Raw genomic sequence first — 20,790 nt, forward strand, 5'->3', positions numbered from 1 at the left:
CTGTTGTCGTTTGTACTGTTAACACTGTTTCGTTGAATTGACAAAAATGTGTTAAAAGTGTTAAAAGAAAATACTCAAAGTGGCGGACAATTATGCAGATTTCCTGATGGCAGCCATGATTTTTGGACATGACCTAAATCGACTCTGGGAATAATGGATCTGTAAAAGAGACAAACTGTGGAACATTTCAAGTGAGTCAGACTCACGTGACAACGACGTTATAGCTCTTTAAATGGATCAATTTGCGGTGTAAACGTTGCCGGCTGGTGCTTGAATTCTATTGTTTTATACCGAGAATAACCTGATATTGTGTTGACCCCACTCATATCAGTGAGACTCTACCAAATACTAGAAACGCCCTGCATTATAACACAATACAGTTCAACAGCACCACAAACTGAAACCTTCCAAAATGACCATAAAGTTTCAACAAATCTAAACATCATAACCTTCATTCAGGCTTCGTTAATGTTAGCGTTTCCCAATAAACTGGCAAATAAATGTGTGTCTGATGGGCCACACCAAGAAGAATGTATATATATAGCATTATGGCATCTTATGGGCTCATTTATGGACTGGGAGTATTTTATGCATCAAATTTGGTGAAGGTGGCTGATAATGACTTGGAAAAAAGTATGCTATAAGTCACATGATGGTGCTATCTTCATTAAACAGTCATTTGTTTTTCCTAATTCTATACCTAAAGTCACATATGAACATACAGGCCTGAAAGCATACATGATATATAAACGGTTCATGGTCATTGTGCAGTATATCGGTTGTTGTGAATAGTATCGTGGGGTTATGATTATGGACTGCATTATGGACCTTTGTTGGATCGGTCTCTCCCTCGTTTCCTATCGTCTCTCTACTGTCTCAGTCTAATACAATTATTCAATAATAAACTCGTAGCATGTGGTGTTTTAGTGGTGGTTTGCAGCAACAGTTTGGAAAGCTTGATATCTGTGCGTGGTGGTTCTCCTCAGCCGATTTGGCTGCTCCCAGTGCATTCTGTACACCAGCATATGTGTGTGTGTAGCTTGTTTGCGACAGTTGTTTCAGTAGGTGTGTGTGTGTGTGCTCCTCAGGTGGGCTGGCAGCTGAAGAACCTGGTCAACGCTCTGAGAGAGGACCCGTGCGGAGTCATCCTCACGCTGAAGAAAAGGCCTCAGAACACCCTGAGCTCCACGCCGGCTCTGCTCAGGAACGTGCGCTGGAAACCACTGGGCCTGCAGGTAAACACCAGCAACACTCAGATGCCTCACCTGCAGTAGTCTTGTACATGTATATGTGCACACCTCTTGTACTGACTGTGACGGATTTGAGGCAGGATGATTTAGCACTCCATGTACAGTGAGCGGTGTGTGTACCTCTGGCTTTATTTTTGACTCACTCTCCGCTCGTATTCTTTGCTGCCCACACTCCGCGTTCTCCTACCGGCATTTTAAACAAATATTTTCAAAGGAAATTTGTTCCCCGTGTGACCTTGCATCAATCCTCCTGTTGAGCTTTTCAGCAAATCTCTCTCTCTTTTTTTTGTTTTTTTTACAGCCCTCCGTACCGCTGGCACAGTTCAAAGCCATTCACAAATGTGTCGGTAGCTAAACCTCCATCTGAAGAGAAATCATGCATACCAAAAGTGTGTTTCTTTTAGATGGAGAAAAAATGTAGATAGTGATGGGGGAAAATAGCTAATTACATCTTATATCGGCACTTTGTGGTGTGTGTGAATGATTTAAATGGTATAATATGGCCTAAACGTCCTGCTCAGGAGCTAGCGCTGGGCAATACAAGGTCACCAAAAGGCCCAAGCACACTCCCACTCACATTCATATTCATCTTTACTGAGACTTCGGTCCTGATTCATTCAACCTTTACCCCAAAGGGAACTCCTTTGTCGAAAGAGAGTACATCTTTAATGTACAGTAGATCTAAAATGGGGAATGCTTGTGAGCTTACAGGTCAGAGCCTGTGTACGCATTTCACTTCAGGGCAAATACTTTGACAATCCGTCGCTCATTCAGAGCCCAGAAAAGTCATTTAAATGTTGGTACCCACAAAGAGCTGTGCTGAGACGGACGTGGGGGTGAAGCGAGGTCTGAGTGCTTGTGGAGCATCACGTCTGTGGGGATGTGAAAGCAGTATAAAACACTAAATACATGTGAGTGTCTGTTCACACGAGAGACTTGCACATCCGGTTCGTGTTTTGTAGTGTCTGCGATGGCCTCGAAAACCATTAAAAGCCCGTAATAACCGGGAAGCGTGCTGCAACTTCATCACCATGTCTGTCTTTAACAAGGTTGCTGCCTCGTTAGATCATCGCTCTAAGTCGTTACCATGAGCTTATTGTTTGCTGCGTACGACAGCAGAGGATTGGGGGAATTCTACCCCGATGGGCTGCTGAGACACAAACGCGCCGTGAGCGCCCAGATCTGAGCGCACAGATATCTGCGGGAGATGAGAAGAAAGGAGTGTTTTAGATTTGTTCCTCTCCCAGAAAGACTGGAGCTCTTAATTATTCATAAGCGACTACAGGCAGCTCTACTGGCTCTGAAACAAGAGCCGCTACTCAGCAAATACTGGAGATAATGCACCGAATCCAAAATATCCTGCTAAACAGCCTGTGTGTGTGTGTGTGTGTGTGTGTGTGTGGGTGTGCGCACATTTCCAAGCATGGCCGTAGATGCGCGCCTGTCCATCTGTGTGTGTCAAAGCTAGGTGTGTTTCTGTGCACGTTTGAGAGAGGTTTTCCTGTTATCGGTCGAGTTGCTCCTTTGAGAGACAGAGGATCTGGGTCACTGCACTCTGTAAGCTCAGGTTTGGATTCCTACTGTACCTACACACACTCTCCAAAACCAACACATGCGCACTCAAGAGCTCCGAGCCTGGTTTTGGAGGATGAATAGTGCGGCTGCGAAGTTGAGCTCAAATGTGGCAAACGTTCAGCCGGATTATAACTGAATCCACAAAGGAAACAATTTATCTCTGCAAATTATCATGTGATTCCAAACCCCAAATCTCTCCATGGCAACCTCTTTTATTCCACTAAATAATGTCTCTCTCTCCCTCTCTCTCTCTCTCTCTCTCTCTCTCTCTCTCTCTCTCTCTCTCTCTCTCTCTCTCTCTCTCTGTGTGTTTGTGTCTCGAGTAGGAGAGAGTAAAAGCAATTTAATGATCCATTGTAATGGTGCTGGCAATGATTTTCACAGATAAGTTGAGGATTATTGCTGCGCTGCTGCAAAAATGTGCATGTAGGGAGTGATTTCACGCATGACTGAAGGCCACATCAGCGTCCACATCACAGGTCACATGTGTGCCTCACAGTTTCCATGAACCCCGCTTTCATGAATCTGTTATATGTTTGGATACATGAATAATTGCTGTTTTAAAATGCCTGCTACTTTCTGCATCATGTAATGGTATGTATTATGGATGGGTCATAGTACGTTCTTTTGGCTTACGTTTGCGACGGCTATTGCAACTTAAAATCTTTTCAAAGAGGAACGCTTGATTTAATATCTTTACCCCCCGATCGTCATCAGCAGATGGTGTTTAAGGTCCGACCTTTAAGCCGAGCAGGAGTACGAAACAATACTGGCATCATTTTCATGAAACATGGTGGAGGGGTGTAGCATGGGCCACAGAAGAACCCAGTATACTTTGTTGGAGTGGATCCGAATCACACAAATAATTTTTCACTCTCAATAACCCTTCGTCTTCAGCTTATCAGTATCAGACACGTTTGCTCGTTGAATACAACAAATGGCTAATTTGGTTTATTTTTCATCTGTAAAATATCCCACTTTGTACAAATCTCAGTTACAATTCGTTAATTAGCAAATCTAATGCATACAAAATATGCATCTAAGTTTGTAAAAAAGAAGGGGCAGATAAACAATTGTATGATTTGTTTAACTAACACACGCAGATATTGTTGTCAGGCTTCGTGGAATTCAGTTTATTACCGAGCCCCATGTCCCTCACATAGTCAAAATATTACATTAAGCATTTTAGTGTGTGTTTGTGTATGTGTGTGTGTGTGTGTGTGTGTGTGTTTTAGTGAGTGAGTTTGCATGTGTGCATGTAAAGGTGGTGGGAGGGGGAATATTGGTCTAAAAAGGATTTGAGCTGCAGATCTTTATGTAGTTCGGAGTGGACGCAACAGGGGTCAGATGGTTTAAGTGCTGTTTTAACAGACTGGCATTTCGCCTGCTGTGGAGGTCCAATTGCTCTCTACTTCTACCCCCACCCACCGTTTTCCATGAAGGCAGCAGTGGGCTGTAATCACTAAATTACTGTTTTCACTCGCAGCTCAAGTCACCACACTGCACAGCTCCCCCGCCTCACTGTGTCTCTCTCTCTCTCTCTCTCTCTCTCTCTCTGTCTCTCTCTCTTTGTCCTATTTCGTTTGCTCTCTCCTCTCTCCCTCTCTCTCTCATCCCCCTCTTCCCACCCCGTCTTCATTATTTATTGTGAAGCCGTCTTACTGTAAGCTGCCTTCATAAGAGCAAGAACTGTGAGAGAGAAAGAGATGAAGGAGGGACAAGGCCTGGGGATGGAGGTAGTGAGGCCGGTGGGGAAGGGGGACAATGGAAAGTTTGGAATATGAAATGAATTTGCCTAATGCACTGTTGATGAATTGATGAAACACTGGGCTTCCTTAATGAGAACGCATGCCTGCCTGCCTTCGCTCGGGCTCTCTGTCTGTTTATCCATTCTGTCCACACCCGTGTCTCCTTCCTAGTGTCCCCCTCTGACACACACAGTAAAAACACCACATCTTTCAAAATCTGGAACACCATCCTCTGGGAATAATTGTCTGCTCAAGCTCGCGTTTGTCACCCCAGCTGTTCCCGGCTGAGGACAAATATAATTCACTCGAAATTTGAACGGAGTTTCCATGACATCCGCAGCGAGGCGCCCTGTCCTCACGGAGTACCTGATGACGACTCCAAGTGTCCTTGAGTCAAGCTGAGGTAGGAGGCCACGCTAGCTTTCCTTTCCTAGAGCTTCCCTCTCCTCCCTCTCCTGTAGCACGGGAGAGGGGATGAGGAGAGAGGAGGAGAGAGGAGAGGAGAGGAGAGGAGAGGAGGGGTTGTCATGGGAACAGACACGGAGAGCCCTGTGTGAGGCTTGAGACAAAATGACAGAATAGTGAAGCGATTGAACGTGGGAGAGGCTGCACAGTCAGACAGATATATAAAAAAAAAGACAACATGGCAGCTGTGTGGAAATAGCTCTCTTGTTTGGGATTCAGCGTTAAAAAGGAGTACTGCAGCACGAGGAGGAGCACACAAATAAAAAGGTTCCCTTCCCTCGTAACACCGTGAACTGTGTGCTTGTTTGTCTTTCTGTGAGGCAGGAGAAGCTCTAATGCTGCAGGTTGGGCTCCCAGATCCCCTCACCATCTTTCAATTATTGCTCAATGAAAAGGTGCGAGTCATTCTCTCCTTCTTCCTCTACTCCCCCCCCTTCAGCCGGTCCCCACCAGCCCCACCAGCACCTCCCCGACACCCGGTGGAACTTTGGGCATGTCCAAAATGGACGCTCCCAGCATGCAGGACGTCTATATCCTCTCCCCTGTCTCTGGACTCTACAGCACCAGGTCAGTCAGCATGCACACACCAGATGTCGCTTACGATTATTAATATGATGATGTGATGACACCGACGATGAACACTTTGCTCTCCCCCAGGGAGGAGCTGGGTCTGATGTCCTGCGACGACATCAGCCGCTACAGCGTGAGCTCCCAGTCCGGCTCCAAAGGCTCAGAGGCAGTCAGCTACTACCTGGACCAGGACAGCGGTCAGTACTTCTCCCTGCTGGAGGGAGACGGACCCCCGGGGCCCGACTACGACAGGGGCCGCAACACGGGGGTTCGCCGGCGGGACAAGACCCCCACCCATGGTAAGACGGAGAGCGCAGCTCGACCGTGTGAATGGGGCGGTACAACGGCTCCGGTCCTGTGTTTGTTCTGTAGGACGGCATGCTCTCTCCCGCCAGTTTTCTCACCCTTCTCTCAGAGCTCCTCCTCCTTCATCACTCACCTCATGGCTCTGCTTCTTTGTGTCTTTACCACGCGTCTTTACGAACGTCCCAAAAAAAAAAAACACTGATCACACGCCAAAGGGTCAGTCCAGAAACACTGTGTCCAGCTCCCTGTCTGCCCCACCACCTGTGTCACACTTGTCCAAGACAGCTTCCTAGACATCCTGTACCTTCTTTTGGAGACTCTCAAGGGGCCTGTGATGTGCAGGGCGAGGGTCATGTGACAGATGGAAGCATTGGGAGTCGGCGTGTGCTGATCCAATCAGTGTGTCAATGATTGATTTTTCCCTCACCGATGTTATTATCAAGGTGATTTTAGCTAACTTCCTATCAGGTCTAAGGATTTATAAGAATTATCTCTAGAATCTCCAACTATACATTTAGAGAGTTTCTGGTGGAGCGGCATGTCCGCCCGCTGAGTCCTGTTAATCAACACGAGACACTGCAGGTGCATCGGGTAAAGATTTAAACTAATAGATCCCCATGACACTGCCCCAGTTGATTACTGATCATTATTTTATTGTTTTCTGTTTAAATATGCAAATCAAGGTTGCAGATTGCAACTTCTCCGATGTGCCAAGCTCGTAGGAGAACTACAGTGGCTGAAGCACAAACACGAACGGCCCTAGAGCCAGTGATCGGTTTGTTTGTTCTGGGCTATACTGTAAAAACATGGCCAAGAGTTGGGAAAAGGAGCCAAGTGACCAAAATAAAGTGAATATTAGAGGTACATTTGTTGATCCGTCATATGTGTGACAAGGATGACTGAAAAGGAAGGTTGAAAAACCTCCTATATATAGACAAGCTGTAAGATAATAGCTCACCTGTGGTTGTCATCCAACAGTGAGCATGCTAACAGATTAGCTCGCCAGCACTACTGCTAGTTCAGATGTCCCTGCTGTGGGGGAATTTACATGAATAGAAAACTTACTTGATGTTATAAAAATAAAAAAAGCAGGTCACAGCAGTCCCTCGAGAGTCTCCCGTTCCTTCCCCCTCACCTGCACACACTTTGTCTCACCTGTCCACCCCTCCAGCTGTCTCCCACGCTGTCTCTCAGTCACCGCCTTCCTGCGACTCCCCCCCCTCACTCCCTCCCAGTAGACGACTCTCTGATTGCTGATTGGTCGTTCCAGGTGACCTCAGGCCTGTTTCCATGCCTCCCGAATATAACTGGATGGCCGAGGCCAAGGAACCCAGCATGGGCAAGAGAGGGAGCCGAGGTACACACACACACACACACACACACACACACACACACACACACACACACACACACACACACACACACACACACACACACACACACACACACACAGCCCCACACACAGCCCCACACACGTGTAACACAAGCGGGTCGGGACTGGTGCCGCGGCTATGCTCCATACTCGACTCAACACATTTCAGCTCATCCTCTGGTTATCCATGGTGGTGTGGTTGTGTGAGGATACATATCTTCCAGGTATGTATCTGACAGAGCGACAAGTAAACATAAATGCACGGAAATTGCATTTATACAGCCGCTCTGGAAATGGGGGGTATTTCTACGTGACCAATTCTAACCAGCTTCACCGTTTTGCGGCGAGGCTCGATCTGTATTCGACCGCGGATCCTCACTCTACCGTCAGAAAGCCCATGAATAACATTACAGCACAATAGCACTGTCTCTGTGCTCCTCTTTCTCTCTGTCACTTTTTAGGTTCTTTCACATTTAAGTATTATGGATAATAAACAAATTAGGTGAGAATCTTTTTCTCTCTGGAGCTAAAGCAGAATAAAGCTTTCTGTGACTGACAAGATTTCGCAGTCGTGCCCTCCAAATCTGCATAATCATTGCAGACGGATTAGCTGTATGTCCTTCGGCTGTGGATCCATATCAGATGCTACAGCTCTGAGGCACTTCTATCCCTGTCTGTGGGGGTTTTATCTGTAAAGGTCTATTCACCCTCATCCGTTTCTACTCTGGGGTTCTCCCTCGACTCTATGACGCTAAACCCCCCCTTCCTCCCTCTGCCATCCGTCCAGCTGAGCCTGTCCCTCCTCTAACTGCTCCATGCCTCTACCCCTCTCATCTCCACAGATTCAGACAACTCCCTGTTGCGTTACCTTAGCGACGACAAGATCCTGGTGATCGAGGAGGAGCCCGAGGGTCCGGGCAGAGAGAGCCGGCGGGATTCCACCAGACGCTCCCGGCGTAAGAGCCGCAATCCCAGCAGCCCTAGCTTTCCCATCAGCCCCTCCATGCTGTCCTCCACCCTGCGCCTAGACCAGCCACCCGATGCTTTGCCTGTATGTACACAGTTTTTCAACTGGGGTTCTTAACCTTTTCTAGTGAAAGTATAAGTCAAATGTGTTGCGGTGCTCAAACATTTTTCCTTCCATTTGTGTCTAGTATTGTCTGGTTAAGTCGGTTCGACGTGTGGGTGGTGGTGGTGGTGCTCTATGCGGATTTTGTGTAAACATGGACAGAGAAATGCCGTTACATGCCATGTTAAAGGATAAGACTGGCTATATTCTGTGTTTTTGTTCATGTTAACAAATCCCATAAAAAGACCAAAACCAGTTGATCCGACTGTCTAACGATGTAGCTAAAACCTCATATAATGTATGTTATCCCTTTGTGCCATATCGCTGTATTGTTGTCCATTATTGTCCAAACACTATAAGTCATTCCCAAAGACTGGGTCGGCACCCACCGGTGGGTCGCAGGGGATTTCATTCGGGTCAGCAAATAGATTTGCAGAATTTCTCCCATAGGGCCTGCGGCCACATAGCGCCTTTTTTCTGAGCGCCAGTGTCTGTTTTAAATTGTTCCCAATGAGAAGAGAGCATATACGACGGCCGCCTTGGCTGTGTGTGTCTATCCTGAGCTCTATGTTTAAGCACACACACTATCACAACACAGACCTGGTGAGTTCTTTTATTACCGTACGCCTTGTTTCTCCTTGCTCTAACATTACGTCTGTCAGATTGAGCGGTGACAAGCTCATCTATACGAAGTATGACGCAGACATCCTCTGTTTGATGCTCATGGTGCATGGAATTTTTTATTATAGTATATATGGTAGCCCTAATAGATAATACAAAGCACAGGAGCGATGCTGGTCTATCATACAATGGTGGTGATATGTTGTTAAGATATTGATGTCATAGAAACATAGAAAAATACGCCTGGAGCGCTTTTTTGATGAAACGCTGGGTTGAAGAACTACCAGCACCCTGCGACTGCTTTTCTGCCAAAAAAAAAAAAGAGGCGCTATGAGGACACAAACCCATAGTCTTTTATTTATCATTTATATCTGCAGTACACCTTTGAGCCACATAAGGGAGCCCGAATGTTCGTATTGTTGTTATAACTGAGCCTATGACATTGAATCTAATATGAAAGGCTCGCGTACATTGTGTTTAACTGATGACAGGGGAAAAAAAGAGTCTGTTCATTTTACCTAAATGCATTTTTTTGGTATTTTACATGAAACGAAATTGCTATTTATCAAATGTACATCTCTTTGAATGGTTTACCTGTTCAACATAATATAAATTAATGTGGAAACAGCAGAAAAGATGGTCAGGAGTCAGGACCGTTCATTTATGCACAAATTCGCTCTTTTCACCATTTATAGACAAGGCCTATTGTGAATTGGGGCATCATGGTTTTATCATTTTTAAAAAGTGGCTCCACAGAAACATTTTTTTGGGGAAAACATGTCCTACTGTTGCACTGTGGGACATGTTCCTTCATAACTATCAATATAGGCATTGTAGTTTATTTTGAGTCAATGCTACATACGCTGTCCTGCTGCTGTAGATAGTCAGTAGTGCACCAAATGTGTATTGTTCCACAACAGCAAATAGTACCCAGGAGTAAATGCACTATTTACAATTGTTTGATTAACGTTTTCTATAAACTACAGATCCCAGATGTTTTAGGTAATTACTGAGCCCTTTCAAAAATGAAAAACCAGTATATATATATCTATATGTTACATATTATACACAAGATTCATACTTTTAGTCAGAATAAAATATAGTTTGTTTGTCTTTTTATGGGATTTGTTAATAATAAATAAAAAATACCACCACTTTATCCTTTAAAGGCAGCTGAAAAGTCTCACTTGTGTAGACAATAATATTGTATGTGCATGCGTGTTTCACCAGACCACACACGGTTGGCAACAATTAATAAGCATCGACTCAGTCTCACAGTGAGCCAGCACGCACAATACCAGGACCTTAAAACTGAAGCAGCCAAATGGAATTCAGCCACCATTCATTTTATTATTAACACCTCGGCTTTTGCTACTGTGACATGTTCAAATATCTGCTGTAAGAAAGGCCTATTAGTGGCACTATAATCACCGTCAAGGCCTTAATCCTGACTCACTCGCTCGTCTTGCAGTGTATGTCTGTGTCCTCTCAGAGGGAGACTGTTTGTGGTCGCAGGAAAGGTCACGGTGTTCTCAGATTCACACACATTGTTGTTTGTGTGTGCATGTGTGTCAGGTAGAGGAGACAAAGGAGAGTCAGGACGATCAGTGTCATTGCATGGCTGCCAGCTTCACGGATTATGAGAATGATAGTGTGACACTCTATGACACGCCCCTCTTGAACTTTTCTCTCATGCACTCGCCAGTACACACACACACACACACACACACACACACACACACACACACACACACACACACACACACACACACACACACACACACACGGGCATACACAAACAAACACACACTAGCACACAGGAGTGCATTTGTATTCAGGGTAGCCATCTCACGACTCATCCTAACTCATCCTAATATCCCCATCTCCTCAGACACGCCTGAGTCTAAATAGGAGTTTATTCTGGACAAACACACACGCACACACACTTGCATGCGCACATGCACACAAACACGTACCCCTATGAGTAGGTGCATGACTCAGCATCAGCCAGACCAATTACAAGCGCAACTGACAGACTGTGCTTAAAACACGCCGCACGCAATCACACACACACACAGCGCGCTAACAGTTTAGCTAACACCAGCTCTCTCTAACCCTCTCAGCTGCATGCTTCTCATGGTGGTGACTCATATCTATTCTGTGGCACATGAAGTACACTATCCTGCACTAACAAGCACACGCTAACCTTAATGACCTGCCTGTTTCCTTTCTCTCTGTGTGATTCTATTTACCAACACAATAAATTAGCATTTTAGCACATTTTGAACTCGCCGAAGGACAAGTCGTGGTGACGTTTCATGTCTTTGACTTGCAGTCATGTATTTTCCGATATATCACAGCAGCACAAGTACATTTAATCACTTTTTGTGGCATAATGGAAAATGAATGGATTATGAGATGATAGGCCCCTGTGCCAAAGACCAGGCCTAATGGCTATGACTCAGGGGCCCCTGGCCCTCTACGGGGTGCCTGGGTCCCTGAGGTGGTGGCCTGTAGGCACATTCGTTTAAAAGTGTGTGCACACTTGGGAAAGAGATTAGCAAATTAAGAATTTTAATATTACTTCAAATTTAGTTGAATATATTCCATTGTGAGGATTATAGGATTATATATATCGTGGTGGTTACTGTCAGCTCCACACCTTTGAACAATACTTGATTAAATTATAGTCACCAGAGGAATCAAGCGTGTAATCAATGATCTATTGGTGATGGAATTGATCCAATGTGAAGCAGTCGGAGTTCTTAGGAGAGGCTGACAACTTTTAATATATCAAAAATAAATTATATATATATATATATATATATATATATATATATATATATATATATATGTATATATATATATATTTTAAAATTATGAAAAGCCAGTATTAGTCGATTACCTGTAATGTAAATTGATTCTATACAGTCTTGATTTTACTTGTTAGTATTGTATCGAATACATTTTTCACATAAAGCCCCTTTGAGAATGTGCGTTGTTACAGCTGCAGGTAATGGATTCATTTATAGAGTATACTACTGTAAAGACGATAACCAGCACTTCCCACTCTGGGTCAACAATTACTTGGATGTGAAACGTTTCCAATGACAAATATGTCAACATCTTTTGAACACTTGAAACAATGCCCACCTCTTATAAGGTGCATGTCGGTTGTCTCACTTTTCTATCTACCTGTACTGATAATTACCCAAAAAGTGTGCACAAGAGAAGTGTGGATGTATTGAGGTCTTTGATGAAGTCTTTTCTTTCTTCTGTCTCTCAGCGAGGAGCGGACACACTGCGAGCAGACACAACAGACAGGTGAGTCTGTGTTTGTGGTTTGACCACATGCTTGTGACTGATGGAAGGAGTTGTTTTGTGGTTACATCCAATCCTGTCTGTCCTCCTGCAGGTACTCCGGCTCAGGAAGCTCAGGAGCCGCCTCCATGAGGAAGGTAGGAGAACAGACAGTGAGACAGTGCTATGGGGCTGACATCTCTTAGATGTTTTATAAATCTGAAGTTCTGATGGTTTATTTACCTGGTTTTTAAATTATGCTGTCTTTCCAGCACATTTAGATTCTGACTCAAACTGCATTTTAATAGATAGATACACTTTATTTCAGACTCAGGGTCCAGATAGACAAATACATGAAATGACATACACAAACAATAAAAGTACATAGGCCAAGCAATGCCTTACAAAGAGACAGCTGTACCAATGTCGCCACAGCTGGGACTGGTAGCATGTGGTACTAAACCTTATGTTGATGCAACAGAGGCTTCAGTCACATCAACAATAAGTACACATTCACTGTTTTATGGAGCTTGAGTGTAAAGCTAGACATCACATATACAGCCAGACAAGAATGGGAGAGATACCTGAGATGAAATTCAATCAGGACTGTAATAATTTAATAAAAGCTAACGGTCAGATGAGGTAAATCGGTTTCCATATTCAGGTTACTGTAACACAGGACACTGTCTTAGTCATTAGCCCTCGTCTCTCCTCCAAAGCACTCTGAGCTGTAGCTCACAATGAGTCAGCTCCACTATAAACATATGTATTCGGCTTTGTCTCCTAAATAAATACTCAGACGGTGTATTCAGCTTTGTTCATGTTGATACCCATGGCTACGTATCCAACTCCCATTAGCTTCTTTGAGATGCTCTAGATAGTGTGCAATTCAGGTGTGTCTGCTGAACACAACAGATGGTTATAAAGTGAGACCCTGTAACTTTGAAAGCACAAAGACAATGCTCTTCCTCTCGCAAATGAAAAGTTTATTCATTAGCAACAAAAGGCAACAAACAGACTTACGCCGGCTAACGCTAGCTAATGTTAGCTAACTTCCGATGGTTATTGCTGTATAACAGACATTACTGAGTTACGGACTCTTTTGTTACATTTTAGCGTCAAATAATAATGCAAGTTGTAATTTATGGCAACGGTAGCTGCTATTCAGCGAAAGTCATGCCTGTCATGCTGATAGCATGGCTAAAAACAGCAGAGACACTCCTATCAACATTGAATCTGGCAGCGGTGGGTCCATCTCACTACCAATGCCTCTTAATAAGGTAGCCTATGAGGAACTATCTCTAAACTAAGTCTTGAACCTTTTGATGCATGTCAATGTTTTCAAAAGACTACAATTAGATAGTAGTTAAGGTGATATAGTTCAGGACATCCTGACATCACTGTGGGTCTTCGTCTCTGGCTCATATTTCTCCATCACAGGTTGTGGGTCACTTCCTGGCTGTATTGTAGTACTGTAATCCTTCTGTGCATGTAATCCTCTCTGCTGTGTGCTGGATGAAATAAAAATAAGCTAAACATGGAAAGTGAACTTGCTGCAACCTCTCTACGTGCATCAACACCAATCCTAACATGCTTTTTCTCTCTCCCCTCTAGTCTTTCCATTACACCTCTCTAAGAACAAAAACCAAAAGGAGAAGTAAAGGTGAACACACTGGTGCATTTTCTCTTTCTTGTGTATGATCCTTACAGTTCTGCTGCTACATGTATGTTAGCATAGGTAGCTTCAGAAAGAGGGAACCTTTTATCCAAAAAATGTGTCTAAATCTAAATGACTGAAGTCTCGATCTAACCCTGACAGGCTTAAGTTCACGTTGTTATTTGATTTTACATTAAGAAAAAGCTACTCTGAGCCACTGCAGACTTGAAAAGAGTCCAGCCATTCAGATTCAGCCTGTTAGTGCCAGATTCACTGGAAGTGCTGGATAAATGGCTACACTTCTCCTTTTTATTACCAGTGTTTTTCCCTAATTAAATACCAAATGCGATAAAAATCCCTTTCAGTATAAACATCCTTTCCTCTCTCTGCAGGTTCCCTCACTAGTGCCAGTCGAAGGAGAATCTCCTGTAAGGACCTGGGCCACGGGGACTGTGAGGGCTGGCTGTGGAAGAAGAAGGATGCTAAAGGCTACTTCACCCAGAAATGGAGGAAGTACTGGTTTATCCTCAAAGAGTCCTGCCTCTACTGGTACACCAACCAAAACGTGAGGAATCACATTCAACTGTCATTATGAGTTTTTTATTGTCTTTATTGACACAACTAATACATTGCAATCAGACTTAAAAAAACAATGGAATTAAAGGTTAAAATCAGCTTCATAATGTCTTCTGTGACTCTGAAAGGAGCTTTCTTAAGTCTGAGCAAATAACCCGGGCGATGTAATCAGGGTTATCTGGAGTTAGGTCAGAGACTTTAAATATTTGACAGCATATCTGCTTGCCAAACTGGGGACATAGACCTTAAAAGATGAGGGCATTTTACATTTCTAATAAAAGATGCAGTTGAGTTGAAAGACCCGTATAGACCGTTTCAATGGAAATGCATTACTGGGCAACAGCTGGGGTCCATCTTTACTTCCTGTTGCAGCATATGTCATTCACATACACTGCAACAGGAAATAAACTGGGACACCATATGTTTACATGTACAACTGTGAAGTGGTCGATGGGCCATTCACATGCTGTATTTTGCGCCCTCAAATCCATTGTTGTCAATCTAAATGCGTGGAAGGTGGGCTGAGACCCAAGCTCTTATAACATGTGAATGGCCCCCTTTTTGTGTCTACCAGCTTTTCAGAAAAGCGTAACACTAAGTGTTGGTTTCATGGTTACGAATATAAAAATCTTATATCTAAACATTATAACATAATAATTACAATGCAGTTGCAGGAACTGCAGATGTGAAATAGCTAGTAGATAAATCTGGTGCAGAACATCTCTTCTCTTTTTTGAGATGAATGTATTTGTGTCCCTGATGTAATAAACGTAATAAACTAAACATAAATATTGTTTTTATGTAACATTGCCATCTCTTCATTTGCGCTTTCTGTGCTTTCGTACTAGTGCTACAAGTAATGATTATTTTCATTGTTGATTAATCTGCCAGTTATTTTAAATTTAAATGAGTTATCTTTTGGTTAATAAAACATCAGAAAAGAGGAAAAATGTTCAGTTCAATTTCCATCAGCACCAGGGTGATTTCATCAAATACCTTGTTTTGCCAACAAGCCAAAAGCCAAAGATATTCCATTTAATTGAATATAAGAGAAGGAAAGCAGCTAACCATGAATCTATTATCAATATAGTTGCAGATAAACTCCCTGTCTATCGACAATCGATTCATAATTTCGATAATTTTGACCTCAGACAAACACAAAAAGTCACTGTAAGACCTTCGGTGTAGTTTAGACGTTTGGATTAATGTATTTTTAAAATATTTTATGAATTATGAAGAAGAAAGCCTGCAAATCAATTGTGTATGTGTTAGTATGTTTACACACCCCAGTTTTAAAGCAAATACAGTCATATCTCATCTATCTTTTTCCTGTCAACGGGTGAAAAGAGCCAATATAAACAGCATATGCTGTTTTCATATGCTCGACTAGACTACTACCATCCAAAATAGAATTGGTATGTCAGTATGGATGACATTTTGTTCTGTGTGCTGATGATGTACCACCACTCTCCATCTGTCTCTGCCTGCAGGATGAGAAGGCTGAGGGCTTCATCAGCCTCCCCGAGTTCAGAATAGACCGAGCCATAGAGTGCAGACGGAAATTGTGAGTGTCCCTCACATGTCGCTGAAATTACTAATCAACCACATTTGCTCTCACCCACACAACATGAACGCACCCACACCTACGCCAAAACACCCCCCCCACTAATCAGTCTTCTTCTCCCCCGACCGACTGCAGTGCCTTTAAAGCCTGTCATCCCAAAATCAAGAGCTTCTTCTTCGCCACAGATTGTCTTGAGGAAATGAACAGGTGAGCCAGTGTGTGTGTGTCTCTGTAAAAGTCTCTTGAGCGCGTGTTTGCGTCTTGATGTGGACAATAGTCAGATGTTGGGGACGTCACATGTCCTTTCATGAATATTTTAGCCGAGTAAACCAAGTTTACACAAGGCAGCAGCCCACACAACACGACGCATGAATAAGGCATGAACCTGGCCCTGTTGTTAAATGTAGAACTCTCTGTGTGTGTGTGTGTGTGTGTGTGTGTGTGTGTGTGTGTGTGTGTGTGTGTGTGTGTGTGTGTGTCACGTGTGCGCTCGTGTGAGAGGGAGATCGTAGTGATATTTGCAGGAGTGCTATCTGATGAGCTCTAATTATCCACACCTCTCCTCAATGACACGGTGAGATAATTGGAGGAGAGTAATTAACCAGCTATATTTGACTTCCATGCTGTGCTGGGAGGTTCATGTGCGACAGTGCCATTGCACACATTTGCATGTAATGTGTAATAAATTGGGAGTTGCTATAGGAATCAGAAAAATGGCCTTATATGTAATGTAAGTAAGAAAGTTCTTGCAGTGAAAACGATCTACAAACTAGCTCGATTGTAATAAAAAGCTACGCTGAAGATTGAATTCAAGACAAAACTGATTGGTTTTGCTCTAAATCTTTCCTCATTCACAGCAAATCCCGATGAAAAGACCTATATTGGCAAAATCTTTGAAAATGGCTCACACATATGTAGTGTTTTTAGCAAATATTACACAAACAGGAGGAAATAGTGCTTTTGTTTGGGACTATTTTCATCCAGGGATTAATATTCATGTGATGTGATAGTAAGTATCTCTGGCAACAGAGCTGTGTATGTGGGATCAACTCCAAATAGACTACAGCGCCCATGTTCATCTTCATGAAGGACCATGTCACCCAGGGCAACAGTGGCTCGCTGATGTGAATTTAATAGTTTTTGGACAACAATGGGGCTCTATGGCACAGAGGAATAAGCGACAGCAGGCTTTGACTACAGAGACAACACTTGTTAGGATCAATTCATAGTTAGTTTTGGTCGTTTCATGGGATTGTTTTTGGAAACGAGAGACTTTTTTTGAATCTTAAGTATGATGAGTTTCCTGTTCCTCACGCACAGACTGGGCCTCTGTTCTTAGTAGTTCGGTGTCTGCAGAGAGTCACAGGACGAGCCGGGATCTGACGGAGGGGCGGGAGGAGGACAGGAAGCCTGGACGCAGAGCGAGAACGCATAGGACAGAGGATTGTCACTTCTCTCTTTCTGCACCCATCTCTCTAATTATCGCCATGCTTTTCTTTCTCCTCATCAGAGGGAAGGAGCCCGTTAGACAGATATCAGCTGTTCAGAGACGCCACTTGAATTATTTAAAGTGTAACTTTTTTTATGCATCACTTACGGTTTACCCAGTATAACCCATCTTTTCTCCTCCTCCTCTTTTCATCTTTCCTCTGACGCCCTCCTCCTCCTCACTTTATGCACCTCACCTTTGCGGTCTTCTTCTTTCCTTTCCTTGTGTCCTAAAGGTGGATGAACCGACTGGGCCTAGCTGCTATCGGCTACACACCAGATGACAAGGTGCCTCGCCATGACGAAGGTGAGACGGATTCACTTTTCTAGCTCTTACCGACATGACGCTTTCGCCCATGAATTGCTAACATGTACATGTGTGTGTGTGTGTGTGTGTGTGTGTGTGTGTGTGTGCGCGTGTCTCTTGTCTGTTTTTATCTCAAAACCAGACTACTGGAGTGAGAGCGATCAAGACGAGGTCGATGGCTCGATGACGCTCAAACAGGAGGGACTCTCATCCCTCTGTGATACTTATCACCGCACGCCATCAGTAAGTACACACACATACACAGACACACATACACACTCCACACAATCTTTGAATCTGAGAGAATATTTTATTCCTAAAAGCCCCACAGTTCTCTGGGCTGCATAGACCAGAGCTCTCGGCATTAATAAAACATCAGACTGTGAGTATCTGGTTCTGTTAGCAGCCAAGACGCATCACTTGTCTTTAATCTGCTGCCAGAACATCTTCACAATCTGACCTCTAGGTGGCGACAAATGCCACTGCTCATCACATCTCTGAGAGATAATGTAACGCTGAAAGAGACTTTTTACTCAGAGGATGTTCAGACATGTGCATAGCGGTCCGGTGGCATTGGTACCATGTTTTCCCGGCTGAGCCACACAGCAGCCATGTCAGTCATTCTGCCATCCCATTGCTTTTTTGCGCTCATCTTTTGTTCTATTTCTGCCCTCTTGCCCGTCCTTCTTTCTTCTTCTCTCCCTCCTTGCACACACCCTCCCTCTCCTTGTTTTGCGGGTCACACTTTCCTTGTATCCGTGTATCACCTGTCTGTCAACTTCTATGCATCCCTCCTCACTCCTCTCCATTACTGACCGACCTGTCCACCTCGCAAACCCTTCGGGCCCTCAGGCTAACTTCCTTCACAGTTATGACCAGTTGCCCCGCTCAGTCAGCTCCATGAGCCTCATGCGCTCCACTCCGTCCCCACTCCCTCCATCAATGAGTGCCTCCACCTCCCCCATCCCTCCACAGATGGTCTCTTCCAGCTCCCCTCTCCCTTTCCAGGTCAACTCCTCGAGCCCCTTCCCGGAGCCCAAGCACGGCCGACACTTCTCCAGCGAGTCCACGCACTCCCACTCCTCGGCCGAGGACCAGCGTGGAGACGGCATGGGCATGGGCACGGGCACGGGCAGCACCAGCACCCACTCGTCCGGCTGCCGCTCGTCCCATCGTGAGCGGCGCTCCTGGCAGGATCTCATAGAGACCCCTCTGACCAGCGCGGGGCTGCACTTCCTCCAGACGGCGCCGGGGGAGGGCGATTACGGGGGCCTGATGGGGAGCATGGCCGGGGAGATGGGGATGTACGGCGGTCTGGGCAGACAGGGCATGTCCCCCGAGAGACGCAGGCAGGCCACGCTGCCCGTACGGAGACACCACGCCGCAGAGAGGGACAGGGAGCGGGACGGGCCCTTCCCTCTGGAGCGAGGGCCGCACACGCACAGCCACTCGCACCGACGCTCTCACAAGCAGCGCAGCCAGAGTCTGCCCAGGAACAGGGACCCCGTTCCAGGAAAGCTGTTACACACCTCAGCTCATATGGAGGAGAGGAGCGAGGACGAGGAGGCGGAGGGGCAGGCTGCAGATATACTAGAGGGTGAGGAGGGTAAGGAAATGACACACTATCTATTTTGTACGGGGAAAGAAGCGGCAGCGTGCACAAACGCGTGACAAAGTCTCTCTGTCAGCAGAGGAATAGACTTTTTAACGAGCTAATGAGATATGGAGAATGAGAATAAGTGTGCTGTGCATTATGATTTCTTTAATTTAAGACAGTGTTATCTCAGAACTTACACTACTGCAACTAACGAAGTACCGACGTATATTAGAAAGTCACGTAAACAGGCTAAGCGGTGAGAGTGGACCTGGGCAGATCATGTTACACAGGATGTTGGGGTAGAGGAGACAGACAGCATAACGAAATTATGAATGTATTGTGGCTAAGATTTTATCATTCAGGCAGTGGTGGAAGAAGTTTTACTCCATTACAAGTAAAAGTCTTGCTTTGAAAATCTTCCTGAAGTTAAATTATTATTTGCTCAATTTTCCCAAAGTATCAAAAGTAAAAGTCCTCATGATGTAGAAAACAGGCCCGTGTGAGCGGGAAACATTTACATGTTGGATTATTGCCACTGATGCATTCATATGTATTATTATAAAACATACTGAACATTATCAGCTCGATAACTTTGCTTATAAATGTGATTTTGAATTGGTTATATTTTTCAGAAGTCCACCGCTGACTTTGGTCTTAGAGGTCAGCATTACAATATTTAGCATTTATAAAGTGACATAAAATTGAAGTGATATTATTATTATATATAGTATTATATATAGTATCTCTAATTGTATTATTCTCAAACTGGGGGTATTGACCCTTGTTACAACAGTATTTGTTATTCAGGGCCTCAAGCATACATAAAATGTCAGAAGATAGTGAGCCCGAGCCCAAGTTGACATCTTCATATTACTTGTTTTGTTTCTACCAACTGTCAACCATCATCAACCAGCTCTACATTGAACCCACCGCTGTATATCCAATTGAAGCTCATTGTGTCCTTCTAGCAGTGAACCTGACTCTTACCGGCCCTCTCCTGGGTGTCTCGGACCTGCGGGAGTTGAGAGTTGAGAGCAGAGAGCGGCGGGTGTCGGAGGGAAGGGAGCGGCGGGTGTCGGAGGGCCGCGAGCCGGAGCCGCCGGACGGGCTAGAGCAGCTGTACCGGGCCCTGGAGCAAGCCAACGTGACGGCCCTCGGGGAGCCCAAACCCTCTAGCAGGCAGGAGTTTCGACGTTGTTTCACGCAGAGAGTGAGGGACCCTCTGCTCAACGACAGGCTGCACCGGGTCCGAGCCCTCCGCAGCACCTTGAAGGTAGCGCAAAAACAGAGGGTTCTGTCAAAAACACAACAAAGAGTCAGGGGAT

At 44.7% G+C, this 20,790-nt stretch overlaps 1 protein-coding gene across 1 annotated transcript in view; it reads left to right on the top strand.

The window, feature by feature from the left end:
* The window catches only part of LOC306702272 (connector enhancer of kinase suppressor of ras 2), a gene marked incomplete at both ends in the record, with an annotated part of 55,016 nt that overhangs the window by 33,964 nt on the left and 262 nt on the right, over positions 1-20,790 (top strand). The window contains 15 exons of the mRNA XM_079167848.1: positions 1,089-1,235; positions 5,478-5,605; positions 5,696-5,907; positions 7,185-7,271; positions 8,129-8,337; positions 12,263-12,300; positions 12,392-12,434; positions 13,891-13,939; positions 14,326-14,498; positions 16,000-16,073; positions 16,209-16,280; positions 17,798-17,868; positions 18,011-18,111; positions 18,721-19,474; positions 20,434-20,738. Of these exons, the coding sequence (XP_079023974.1) occupies positions 1,089-1,235; positions 5,478-5,605; positions 5,696-5,907; positions 7,185-7,271; positions 8,129-8,337; positions 12,263-12,300; positions 12,392-12,434; positions 13,891-13,939; positions 14,326-14,498; positions 16,000-16,073; positions 16,209-16,280; positions 17,798-17,868; positions 18,011-18,111; positions 18,721-19,474; positions 20,434-20,738 (2,463 nt within the window). The remainder of the gene's footprint in view (positions 1-1,088; positions 1,236-5,477; positions 5,606-5,695; positions 5,908-7,184; positions 7,272-8,128; positions 8,338-12,262; positions 12,301-12,391; positions 12,435-13,890; positions 13,940-14,325; positions 14,499-15,999; positions 16,074-16,208; positions 16,281-17,797; positions 17,869-18,010; positions 18,112-18,720; positions 19,475-20,433; positions 20,739-20,790) is intronic.

Source organism: Pholis gunnellus, assembly GCF_910591455.1.
Source record: "Pholis gunnellus genome assembly, chromosome: 10".
NCBI classification, from domain to species: domain Eukaryota; kingdom Metazoa; phylum Chordata; class Actinopteri; order Perciformes; family Pholidae; genus Pholis; species Pholis gunnellus.